Below are 12,643 nucleotides of genomic sequence, written 5' to 3'. Positions count from 1 at the left end.
TGAAATATGGGATTGGAAGTGACAGTAGAAAATCTTAGTTGTGACCAGCAAATCCTTATCTTCATGCCAATTTGCACCATTTAAAAATAGGTAGCAAAACTTGCTGTGTTGTATAATAATGAACAACCAGTCTTTCTTTGAAGTGAACAAGCTTAAAAGGCAGAATACTGATATCTGGAAAAATATACTTATCACCTTTGACTTCAGCTGATTTTTGCATGAGGATGCTCAAGGTGCATATCTGTAACTTTCTTTAAGTCTGAGAGGACTCTTTATAAAGAAGCTGTCATGTCTTGTAATTTGCAACATAGTGTTGCTTCTTCACATATATTTTAACAATAGACCTCCTCTGACATGATGCCATTTTTGATTATTTTTCCAAAAAGAAACAGTGTCTGTCTACTCTGTCATTCAGATGTTACCTAAAATAGGTGAGGGGAGAAGGAATTAATGTTCTTATTGCTATGATATAGTATAGTTTCTCTTGGTTTTTTGTTTTTTTTTTCTTCAAAGACGGTACTTTGCACCCTCTGTTTTTTCATCATCTGTGGCATCCAGTTTTGGGTATTTTAAAAAAAAAAGTTTCTCATGATTTATTAGGAAAGTAGTCCATCACAGTAACATCCATCAGAGGAGTATTGGATATCGCTTCATCTTTTTTTCCCCCATTCTGCTTCAGCTCATTATTTGCCAGTTTCTTGTTGCTACCTATAATTTTCTTATCCTTGTTTGTTGTGATCTCAAACAACTTTTTCGTCATCTCCTTTTTTGAACGACAGCATTCTCTAGAAGAATTTCTGCTTTATCTGCTTTTGCTCCCAGAAAAGTCAGGTGTTCAGCACCTTATCTGGAGCCAGCAAATGAGGCCCACAGAATATAGAAACTGCTGTATTAGCACTGTGGACCTATAGCAGAGGAGACTTCTCAACTGTTTTCAGCGCTTAAAATACTTTTTCCTACAACATGCTATCTATCTATGATTCTTTCTGTAGTACAATAGGTAAATTTTCAATGAATTGCTGTACTATGAGGTATCCCTGTGTTTGTTTATCCTGTTGTTAATGGTGTGAAAATCAGGACCTGAGATGTAACGCAGGCCACGCTGACAAAGGAACAACGATTGCTATTTGATTACTATTACTAGTAATCAAACTCTGGAAGATGTTGGGCTGGTACAAGTCACCAAAAGGCAGAAAGGAGTCTAGCTAGTCGGATAATTTGAGTTGCTGTTATCCTATATGGTACCTCCAGGGACGTTACTGGAATGGAGGGCCTGTATACTGTGGGTGGTATATGTGTTGCCCTGGGAAGTGACTTACTGTTCTACAACATGCATGCCAAACTGAACACAAGAAGCCTGTAGGTGTTAGCTGTCGTGCAAAATGTACCTTAAGTTTTCTTCACTACAGGTACTGCAAGGTGCTAGCGCTAGATCCCTCTGCAACACATGAATATTTTTAAGTGCAGTGCTTGCATTTGAGAAGTTTACAAATGTTTCTGTGTGTACTTTCAGGTGCTCTTTCTGATCTGATGTCTTTTCAGGAACTACAAATGTAAAAAAACCTATAATTCTGTGATTGTTCAGGCAGTGACTGGGCTATAGCTTAACTGCCCTGGCCACTAACAGATAGCATACTGTATTTTTGCTGTAGCAGTAAATACATTTTTTTTTAAGCAAGACACATTTTTTTGTTCCGTTTTCATGCTTTTTGGTTCTTTGACAGGTGACATTTGACATACAGGATAAGAAGCCTAATAGGTGCAGGGTTCGGGGATTGTAGGATCTCAGTGTATATATATAGTATGAATAGAAGGGAGCCAGGAAAATGTCAGCTAGGCAAAACTGCAAAAATTTGCACACAAATTGAGGTTCTGTTCTTTCCCATAGTCAGACTGTCTTATAATGGCATGACAGTAGAGAGTTGGTATTGAGGTGGGGAAGTGGGCTCCTGTAGAAATAAGGCCAGTGGGTTAAAATGGGATGTAGCCAATTCAAGTTAGTGTGTTTTGTTTGGTAGCTGGAAGAGTCTTGGGGTGTACACACCATAGTTAGCCTTGACCCAACTGAGAAGCAAGAGCTAAATAAGTCATGGTAACTCATGAAACTTGGGGAACTATTTTTTGTCTGCAGTTTCTGGTGCAGTTTTTTCATATAAACAAATATCATTTTATGACAGCAAGGACAGGCTGCTGGCAAAATATTAGGAAAAGCCTTTTCTTACTTATTTTTCATTCCGTTGTTATTTGTTTCTTTTTATAATCTTAAAATTCTTCTTGGTTATGTATGTGCTTCAGAAACTATAGATGTGTCGGAAGTAAATTGCTTGACTCTTTTTCTATAAAGTATTTATTTTCTGAATAGATGTTAAATAAAAATATATAGCTAGAAGATGGTGTCCCCATGGGCTTGGCTGTCCATATGAAAACCCAAACTGTCTTTTGTTAGTTTTCTCGGCTAGAATTTGTATGCAAAGAAGACTATTTCTTTAACTTCCAATCTGGCCTGTCTAGTCAAATCAAGTTGTATTATTCAGAAATGCCTCAGAAGATATTCACTACAGGGATGCATTTTAGCTGTGATATTGCTGGAGATTCTTTTTTTTTTTTTTTCTGTATTGTGGATACCAATGTTGATAATGGAAAAAAAATCAATGTTAGGATTTCTTCACCTGGCTATTTTCAACAATGGTATTTCAAGAGCTATAGCTTTTACTGAGGACACAAAAATTAGTATTCTGTTTTTATTATTTTATTGCTATTTTATTCCATCTATATTGTGTTATATGAAAGTCAGTCAAATGGTTCTAAGTTTGATGGGTTTTTTTTCCTTAGAGATCCATATGTAAGTTTTGAAAGTTTAACTTCATATGCATCCTTAATCTTGTCTCTTTTTAATTTAATGGCCCCTTTGCCTGATATGTTTTCTCCTTCAGGAGAAGGTTGATTCTCAGTATGCTCATGGACTGCAGGAACTAGAATTTATTCGGGGACACAGTGACACAGAAGCTGCAAGATTATGTGTGGACCAGTGGTTAAAAATGCCAGGTAACAATAGGAATGATGGAGTTTCAAATTCATGATAAGGAACCACAGATTAATAAATACATTAGAGGAGTAATGAGCATTTATTCAAGTACTTTGAAACTAGGTTTAAATGATACATTTTCTAAATCACTGTTAATTCACTTGATAGTGATTATTTCCAAGTGCTGCATTGCAGAATGGAACATGTAGTAATTGCATTAAGCAATACTGACATTGAACTTATATGTGGCTCTAATACCTAACCAAATCTTCCAATACCAACTTTGCCAGTATAACATTCGAAAGTTCCTTTACACTGCTTTCCATATAAAACTATTCTTAATAATGTCTTGTTGCTTAGTAAATTTAATATGCTAAGTATAAAGGACACTAAGGTAGTGTTAGCTACTTAACAACCAAAGCTGCTAGAAGGAAAAATATTACTATGTAACTGTTACTCAGGAAAATACGCCATTGGAAAGAAGTATAATTTCAGGAAGTTGATTCAGTTTAAAATACTGCCACTGAATTATATACAATACCTTTAATAGGAAACAGCAGTATCATGCATGAATCTGGAGGAAGGATGTCAAAGTGTTAGAAAATTGATCATGCTAGTGTTTGAAAAGGTAGATACTTCAACTGAAAGAGCAGACTACTTTGTTGTAGGATTGCATTACATATCATTGCTATTGTGCTTTTAAGAATCAGTATAACCTGAATTTTACGTGCTTCAGGGTGTGACTTATTAACCAGAATCTCAATTATAGAGGCTTTTAAGTGCTTTGTTTTATAATACAGGTCTCAAACCAGGCACTGTTAACAGTGGAAGAAAGGGTATTTATCAGAGGGCAAGTCAGACACCAATCAACAGCAGTCCAATTTCTTGTCCTGTAATGAATTGTAACAGAAAGTTTGACAATGGGCATCTCCTCCTAGGTCACCTGAAAAGGTAAGGCCATAGAGCAAGATCTCAGTTCAAGAAATAAGTTCAAGGATATTCTTTTATTATTAAAACATCTGCATCAAATCTATCTTAAACTGCCTATAGTAACAGAATTCCATTGGAGAGAAGATAAATTTGCTATGAATTTTATATAGATGGTGTGATGATCTTCATGAATTTTTTTTTGCATTCAGAATTAATTTCTTCCTCTGGTTAAGTATTTTTAATGTCTGTTTTTTGGAGGAACAAGATTCCTCTGCTCCAGTTATGTTAGTTTTTCATCCAAATTTGAAAAAGAGCAAAACGTTAACATATAATTAAATACCTAAAAGCTGTATAAAACTTGATGGTAGGGTAAAAAAGATGTTCCTAATGAAGGGAAGGATGAGCAGAGATAGCTATTGGCAAGTCATTTGAGTCATTTGTCCATAGCTGTTTGTTGCCAGTCAGCACTTAATATTTCTGGGGTCAATTCCATCAGGTCCTGTCTTTTGACTAGTAAGCGTATCATGAGGAAGATAAGGTGAGAAAATAAGAGGAGGTAAAAAAGATCCATCCATAGGAAACTGAAGCTTCATTAGTTCTCTTGTTTTTAAAAACAATTTTAATTCTCTGCAAATAGACCATTCAATAGGTAAGCTGCAAAAAGAATCACCTCTGCGTGGGATGCTTCAACTAATACAGCTAATGTTAGGTGAAGTTAGGTGAATTTTACAGTTGTATTTGATAGGCTTTTGTCCAAGAGCTTCAAAAGACATATTTTTTCCCTTTTAAAAACATTTTGACTGTGTAGAGGGGGGCTAGTTTGTTAATTATTTCTTCCTCTATAGGTTTGATCATTCTCCTTGTGACCCAACAATTACATTACATGGACCTCCAAATAATGCTGTTGCCTGTGCGATATGCTGCAAAGGATTTTCAACCTCTCAGCAGTACAGTGATCATCTTTTATCTAAGGCAAGATCACAAGGATAAGTAACTCACCTGACTGAACGTAATAGAGGGTTTTCAAGACCTAAAATTATGCATAGATTTTTCTTATAATCTTCCTCTCCCCTCCATTCATTTAGTCTTTCAAACGATTTTTTTATTTTGCTGTGTTTCAAACACTTGGGGTATCCTAGCAATGCTCCCATAAAATCTGATAATTAGATTGTACTCTGCAGTTTATTCTGAGAGGACTGTAGTTCTGTCTTGAACTTTTTGTCCCTCTTGGTAGGACAAAAGGTATTGATGTTGTCAAAAAGTATTCCCCTTTTTGCATCTCCAAAACTGGTAAAGATAAAGGCAAGAAGTTAAAGTAAAGTAAGTGACAATGAAGAGAAGAAGCAGAAAGGAGGCAGGAAAGAGAGGCAACAGAATGAGAAAAGACTCTGATTCAGATGCAACTGTTTCTTCCCTGTCTCCAGTCTCTCCAATGACAAGTGTGTCTACAGCTACTCACTAGTTAACTTGCAGAATGGAGCAGGATAATCCACCATTTGAGCATTCATTTGAATATAAACTAATAGTATTTGCTTTTGTTGTTGTTGTTCCCTCATTCCATTCTGTTCATGTCTTCTTTCTTTTTATTATACTCTCTACCTGTCTTTCCCTTAGGTTCATAAGGTACCACTGTAAAATATCAGTTCAGTGAAAGATCCTTAGGTGTTATCTGCGGGGTGCTTGTCTTTATTTAGCAGTCTGGTGTTTAAATGGATAATGGATAACAGTTTCAAAGTTGAGTATTTTAATCACCAACCCACAAGTGGACCCACTTAGCCTATTAAAATCAAGGGAAATTTTTGATACTCTGAAAATTAGGCTGCTTTTAGCTGATTCATGTTCATACCTGACAAGCTTGAAGGATTATGCCACAGTTTGTCCCTGTTCTTTTTCCATTTCTTCCAGTTGTGTGCCTGTGGTATGCCTAGGGGCATCAACAGGAGTTACTAGACAAGTTTGGTGAAAGGGAGTGGCTCTTGTAGCAGGCATAAGGATGGGATAATATTGGTGTGACAAGATGGGGAGATAATCCTAAACAAAGTTGTGGAAGAAAGCTTGTCAGGAAGATTCTGTGGAAGACAGAAGAAAGGAGTAAGCAGAAGCAGAGTGTCAGAAGCAAAGCTAAAGGATTTCTGCCCTGAAGGCAGAGATTTGCAGTTGATGTAGAAGGCAAAGGGGGTGGAGGGAGTAAGGGAGAAGGGATTTGAAAAGTACAGGACTTTGATAAGAGTCGCAGGCCTGTCAAGCTACTCTGAGGAGTGGCACTTTGAGAAGATGGAGGTAAGAAAGACTAGAGAAGAAACAAAACAATGTAGCAGGAAAGCCTTCTGTTGTGGTGACAGAAAGAGAGCTTTTAGGGAGAGCCTGGTTAGAGGTACTAGATAAGAACTGGCAGAGTTTAAATGTAGTCTTTAGTTCTGGGGAAAGTGTAGTTGCTACCAGTGGTGCAGTAAAAGGGAACAGAAAACTTGCCAAAGTGTCAAGGATGAGTAACTGAGTTAAGTGAGGCAGGTTGTCCAGTCCCCTCTCTCACAAGCTGAAGTGCGAAACAGCAGGCTGTAGGTAAACATAGATGTGGTAGCTGGAAACCTGGGAGGGAAGAATAATGCCATGGAGGGGGAGAGGAAGGGAAAGACATGGAGAGATGGGACTGATTTGTTGTCTTCATATTTTCCCTAACCAGACCGTTTTATGTTCCAGGTAAATGAAAATGATGGACATAATAAAGATCTCCCTCCTCAGCTTATTCAGTGTTACGCATGCCCAAACTGCTTCCTCCTCTTCACTGTAAGAGATGAATGCTTGCAGCATATGTCTGGAAAGAACCACTTCCTACAAGTTTTTAAACTGAGTGGTATGTTGCAACTTAAGTGTACTGCTTTTCATTCTTTCTGATAATTGATCCTGACAATGTGATTTGTTTTTTTTGTTTGTTTTTTAAACACAATAGAAAAAAAGTTTTTAAGTTTTGTTTTTAGTGAATTCATATTTTTCTCTTGATTTTATAATGTGGTTAAGTTCTGTAGATGTTTTGTTTTTAAATTCATGTTTTTGTATATTACTGATTTCTTTATTAGAATTGCTGTACTGAAAAGCAGACTTTCCCTTATCCCTGTGCTGTCAGATATCTCGCATAGGGTCACTGCAGGATGAGAAGCTTATCTGATTACTGTCCTAAATAGGTTTGCACTTAACATATTGAAAGAAGCACAGACCAAACCACATAAATATTTCTTGTGAATCTAACCAGACTGACTGTGGTGTTCCTGCCCCCTGCTGTTCTGTCTGGAGTCTGTTGGAGGTTATTTTCTTTGCCTGTGTCTTTAGCGTGCCTAATGGAAAAGATCTGTGGAAGTTTCTTCATATAAATACGAATCCCGGTCAGGTGCCTTGCACGGGCTGTGTTGCTACTGAAGGCTAAACTGTTGGCTCTGCTGTGAGCTGGTAGCATCCTGAACCATGCATACTAGATTCCCCAGATGTCTGATCATGATTGTTGCACTGTCACACTATGAAAGTTCGATAGCAACGACTGAGACAGTAATATAATAATAATAAATGTTTATTTCCTCACACAAGTTCTTGGATTAGTAACATCCATTAAAATAACGCAATTACTAATTTAGGAAGGATAACACAAAACCATCAGTTACTAATTTAGAAAGGATAACCTGAAACCGTCGATTACTGTGTTATTAATTGGAAGGACTGCTTATCCCTACTTGAAAGCTTTCTTGTTCACTCTCCTAGTGAGAGGACTGTCAACCTCGAGGAGTTACCTTAACCCAGTGTCCCAGGAAAAGGGGAGGGGGGGGATACTCACGGTCCAGCCGGAGAGGATGGTCAGGTCACGTTCCCGTCCCTGCTCAAGCTCTCCTAGCTCCCAAATCTCTCTTTATTGGGCTGGGGCTCTGGGCAAACACTGCTTTTGCTGACTTTTTGCGAGTTTCACAATCGCAGGACTGTTTGTTTGTCTGCTTGGGAGGACCCTGCTAGCGAGGCAAGACCACAACACCTCCGTATCGTTTCTTCCCTCCCCGGGGGTCCGTGCAGATTCCAGGTGGCAGACCTCTTCAGTCTTGTTAATGCTGCCATTCCGCAGCCTTGCGCACGTCAGTCCTTGCGCATATCGGTTGGTAGACGACTTTAGTCCTGTTAAGTCCTCTGTTCAACAGCTTTGTGCACGTCAGCTCTTGTGCTATCAGTTCTTCTGCATATCAATTGACAAACTTCAGTCCTGTTAACTCCTCACTCACCCGTCAATGATCTTGGAAAACTGTCAGTGACCTGTCAGGCTGAGTTACCAGCCATCCTAGCTGTACTGACTTTTTAGCTTTGACATAAGCAACAGGTATTAAAGCATTTAGTTTAATGTTAGGTAAATGATTCAGAGAGATGAGATGTAAGTGGAGTTGCCTTCTTATTTGAACAGTTGCCATATTTTAGATACTGCAGCTTGCAGGATAGGCCTACATGGCCAAAAGGATTGGTATAGTTGATGTTCATAACAATATGTACTAATTCTTCCTTCCCTCAGAGTGCCTGCAGGAAGTGTGAGGTAAAAACAGACTTTGAAGGAATCTTCCTGCATGTTGAGTCTGGGCTACCCTGTTCACAGAAGTGACAATCAGCTGCCCTGTTCTGAGTTCTCTTATGTATTTTAAATCTAATGTATTTTTATTCTCAAATAGATTATTAATTCTCAATATGTTTATTACAAATTCCATGAAAATCAGGCCATAGGTTTTTAGAAAGATTACTGGTGACCTATTGCTGTGAAAAGATTAAAAGCATAAAGAAGGCAGTTTTCTTCTTCAAAGATGGGTAGCATTTAGTCACACAAAGAACAAAAAACAGAAGTGCTCTTTTTTTCCCTTTGCATTGGTAGGTGGGTCTTCATGATTTAATATCATCAACATAGTCTGTAAGATCTGGCAGTTAAATTAGTTGAAAGACCTATCTTCAAATTACTTCCTACTGGCCATTACATCTTACTATAAATGGAAAATTCAAAGAGAATTTACCTCCTAAGATGCAGAATAGTGGCAGCAATTATAACATTCATAAGCCGTTTCCCATTCTCTTTTCATTAGAAAACTTTTTATTCTACTAGTACCTAGAGTTAGACATTGAGTATGTACCCAGCACAACAAAACAGTCATGCACCTATAAATTTAAGGAAAGGGGAGGGGGGGAGGGGTCAAAATATATGGGAACTTTATGTTTTTGTAGATGGAGAGAAAGTAAGTCAGTAAGGGTCTTCATGAGAGAGAGACCTGACCTGAACTTGTAGAAGGAGGACAAGGGAAGTGGAGTCCATCTGAACATGAGGAAAAACTTTTTCACTGTGAGGGTGACAGAGCACTGGAACAGGTTGCCCAGAGTGGTGGTGGAGTCTCCTTCTCTGGAGATATTCAAAATGCACCTGGATGCAATCCTGTGCAATGTGCTCTAGGTGACCCTGCTTGAGCAGAGGGGTTGGACTAGATGATCTCCAGAGGTCCCTTCCAACCTCAGCAATTCTGTGATTCTGTGAGTCAGTCACTGAATATGAAGAAACAAGGTGCTGACAGATTCAGACATGAGATTGTTTAATACATTAATGCAGTTTGTTAGTTAACAAATTAGTGCTAGATTATTAAATTAATGCAGTTTTAAGTAAAATTTGCATTGCACAGTAACTGTGACTCAGCTCACGCATGGTAACTTGATGTCTGAATCCTGTGACTAGCAAGCACAGTTGTAGCTATGCCCTCTGAGAGCTGTAACACTGTGAAAGGACTCTTTAATATGTGTTTGCTCTTTTTACCATTCCCTGTTACAGATGAAACGAAGACTGGCCTTCCTCTGCCTTTCCCATCCTATGCAAAGAAACTTCTGATATCTCTGTGCAAAGAGGTCCCCTTCCAGGTGAAGTGTATATCCTGCTACCAGATATTACGCTCACATATGGAATTAACAGCTCATTTCAGGTTTGTAAGAGACAACTGTCCTTATGATATGAACATCCATAGGTAGATAATGGATAGATGTGTGTTTATAGGGGTGTTGGTGGATTTCAGTGTGTCTAAAACCATCTGAATGTTGACTTACAGGGGAAACTATCCCCAAAACAACCCCCCTCTTATTCCACGTGATCGCCTGGAAAATGCTGATTAATCTATGTATCCTTTTTGTTACTTCCTGTAACAGAGAGCAACAGAACTTTCTTGGTCTCTCTTCCACTACGTTTAAGTTGTCAGCATTTAATTTCTAAAGTATACTGAGTCAACAACATAAGCAGGCATCTCAGTTGTAGTTTTGGAAATTAACACCTTATTCTTTTTAAAGTGCAGAGACTTAGGCAATACCTAGGCGTTGTATATTTTTGTTGACAAGTTGATAAGCCAGCTAAAGTATACAGAAGACAGTATTTCCACGCCCTATTTGCTGTAGCTACTAGGGAATATTTCAAAGTACCTCTGAAAATTTAAAAAAGTTTCAGATTATGATATAATTTTTTTTTCCTTCAATCTAATCTAGAACACGTTGTCGTAATTCTGGCCCCATGGCACTGTCAAAGAAGAGCATCTCCCAAGTTGCAGAAATATTTAAAACAAAAGGTCACTGTGAGAACTGTAATAAGCTGTTTGCTGATGAGGATCAGATCACTCAACATAAGCAAAGCACTCAACACAAAATTAAAGTTATTTCTACAATGGAAGAGTCCATCTTGACGTTCTGTCATATCAATGAAAAAAATAAAAATCCGTCTCATTTGCGTCATATTGTGGATCGGTCCAGACCACTGCTTAAGAGACCTTTGACTTGGAGTGAATCTACTAATGAAAGTGAATCTACTCCTTCAAAACGGAAAAGTGATTTGAAAGGTAAAAATGAAGGTCATGTAGCAAACCAAAGTCAAGGTAGCGCTCACAAAGTAAAAGCCTGGTTTTGTGAATGCCTTCAAAAGTTTCTTACAGAAGAGTCAGTAGAAAAGCACATTTTATCAGCAAACAGGATCTGTCACAAGTGTGCTGTGTGTGGAAAGCTTGCTGAAAATTCAAGCATTATCCGCCTGCATATGAGTCGATTCCATGGGGGAGCACACTTGACTAACTTTCTTTTCTGGTGCAGAGCATGCTCTGTAGATCTTCTCAGAGAAGAGGATATTATGGGACATGTGACTGAATTTCATGGTGGACATAGTTACTATTATGAGCAGGAAGCTCTGGAAGATGAACCTATGCCCTCTGCTTCTGGCACAGTGTGCAGTTCCTCAACTGAAAGGAAAGACTGTATTCCTAGTCCTGTGGAACTCTCCCCTGAAAGAAGTCCTGTTCTGGGAAAATGGCAATGCCATATTTGTGAGGAAATGTTTGACTCTGAAGACAGTGTTAAACAGCATTGCATGTCTTTAGAAAGCCATGCATTTCACAGGTATTGCTGTGGCTTATGCAAAAATCACTTTCGGAAAGTAGGAACACTACAGCGGCACTGTCAAGAGCATCATAACCAGGAGATACAGATTAAATACTTCTGTGGCCTCTGTGGTAATCTCTTCTTCGACACGGAGGAAGAATTCCTAATCCATTATAAGGAGCTTCATAGCATGGACTATGCGTTTGTGCCTGAGCAAATGGAAGTATCAATAAAAAAAGAAGATGACTTCCTCCCAGTAGAAAAAGGAGACTACTTAACCTGTGGTTGCCGGACAAATTATGTCTCCAGAATAAACAGGAGGAACGATTATGTGAATTGTCAGAAGGTAATGCTGCAAAAAGGAAGCTTATGGTTTCGCTGCTGCTTCTGTTCTGCAACTGCACAGAATTTTGCTGATTTGAACAGTCACCTCAGTAGTCACACATCAGTGAAATGTAATGAAGAGATGTATGTTGTTAGATGTGCTGCATGCAACAAAAACTTCCATGATCTCCAGAGTGCCCATCAGCACTATCACATGAAACACTGCTTCTTGCAGAAACCGGATATATCAAATCTTGCATCAGAATCGGAAAATACGTTATTCACATTCACAGCCAGTGGGGCTCGTGTGGACAAGAAACCTGCCAAACTGAAGTTTCCAGCATATCCATCCAAGGCTCAGGAAAGACTACAGTCTCCTCCTCTGCAGGGGCCAATACATGGAAAGAAAGAAAAAAAAGAAAACTCATCACACTCTGAAGAGCCTAGTGAAGGTTTGTAGAATTTTATTTTTTATTTTTATTTTTTTTTACATTAGAAAAATCTTACTGTCTTAATACACTCTGTTTGAATGTCAGTGCAAGTATGTAACATACCATTTGCCTTCATGCAATCTGTTTGATATACATTGTTTCTCAAGGTTGCCATTTGAATTCTCAGGATTTAAGTTTCCAGAACTTTAACTCAGCACTTTAATGTTACATGCCTTATGCATTAAGTCTTTCAAAACCGAAAAGCAAGGAGAATTGAGAGCCTTGGGATTGAAACATGTCATTGTCAAATGACTTGGGAGCATAATTTGTGATTAAAGTATGATTAAAGATTTATGATTAAAGGAGGACAAAGATCCCAAACAGAGACTGAACTACTACAAATGCAAAAGCAGTCTATAATACACACACATTCGTGAGAAACTTGCCGCCTCTGTATGTATAAATATTTATGAGACTGATAGGCTTGCACACACAAGAAAGTACAGTTATAACACTGTCTTCTCAGTTGCCT

General features: G+C 38.3%; 1 protein-coding gene across 7 annotated transcripts in view; it reads left to right on the top strand.

Annotated features, from left to right (window-relative positions):
* Positions 1-12,643, top strand: part of ZNF451 (zinc finger protein 451) — a 45,997-nt gene that overhangs the window by 16,154 nt on the left and 17,200 nt on the right. For all 7 annotated transcript variants that reach the window (XR_010883817.1, XR_010883818.1, XR_010883819.1 and 4 more), the window contains exons 6-11: positions 2,934-3,045; positions 3,826-3,976; positions 4,801-4,927; positions 6,656-6,809; positions 9,780-9,927; positions 10,478-12,132. Coding sequence is in view for 4 of the 7 variants with exons in the window: in XM_067294160.1 (XP_067150261.1) it covers positions 2,934-3,045; positions 3,826-3,976; positions 4,801-4,927; positions 6,656-6,809; positions 9,780-9,927; positions 10,478-12,132 (2,347 nt within the window). In the remaining 3 variants the exon portion in view is untranslated. The remainder of the gene's footprint in view (positions 1-2,933; positions 3,046-3,825; positions 3,977-4,800; positions 4,928-6,655; positions 6,810-9,779; positions 9,928-10,477; positions 12,133-12,643) is intronic.

This window comes from Apteryx mantelli, chromosome 3, assembly GCF_036417845.1.
Source record: "Apteryx mantelli isolate bAptMan1 chromosome 3, bAptMan1.hap1, whole genome shotgun sequence".
NCBI lineage: Eukaryota > Metazoa > Chordata > Aves > Apterygiformes > Apterygidae > Apteryx > Apteryx mantelli.
Note: the sequence above shows the minus strand (reverse complement) of the source record. Positions and strands in the feature narration are given on the sequence as shown.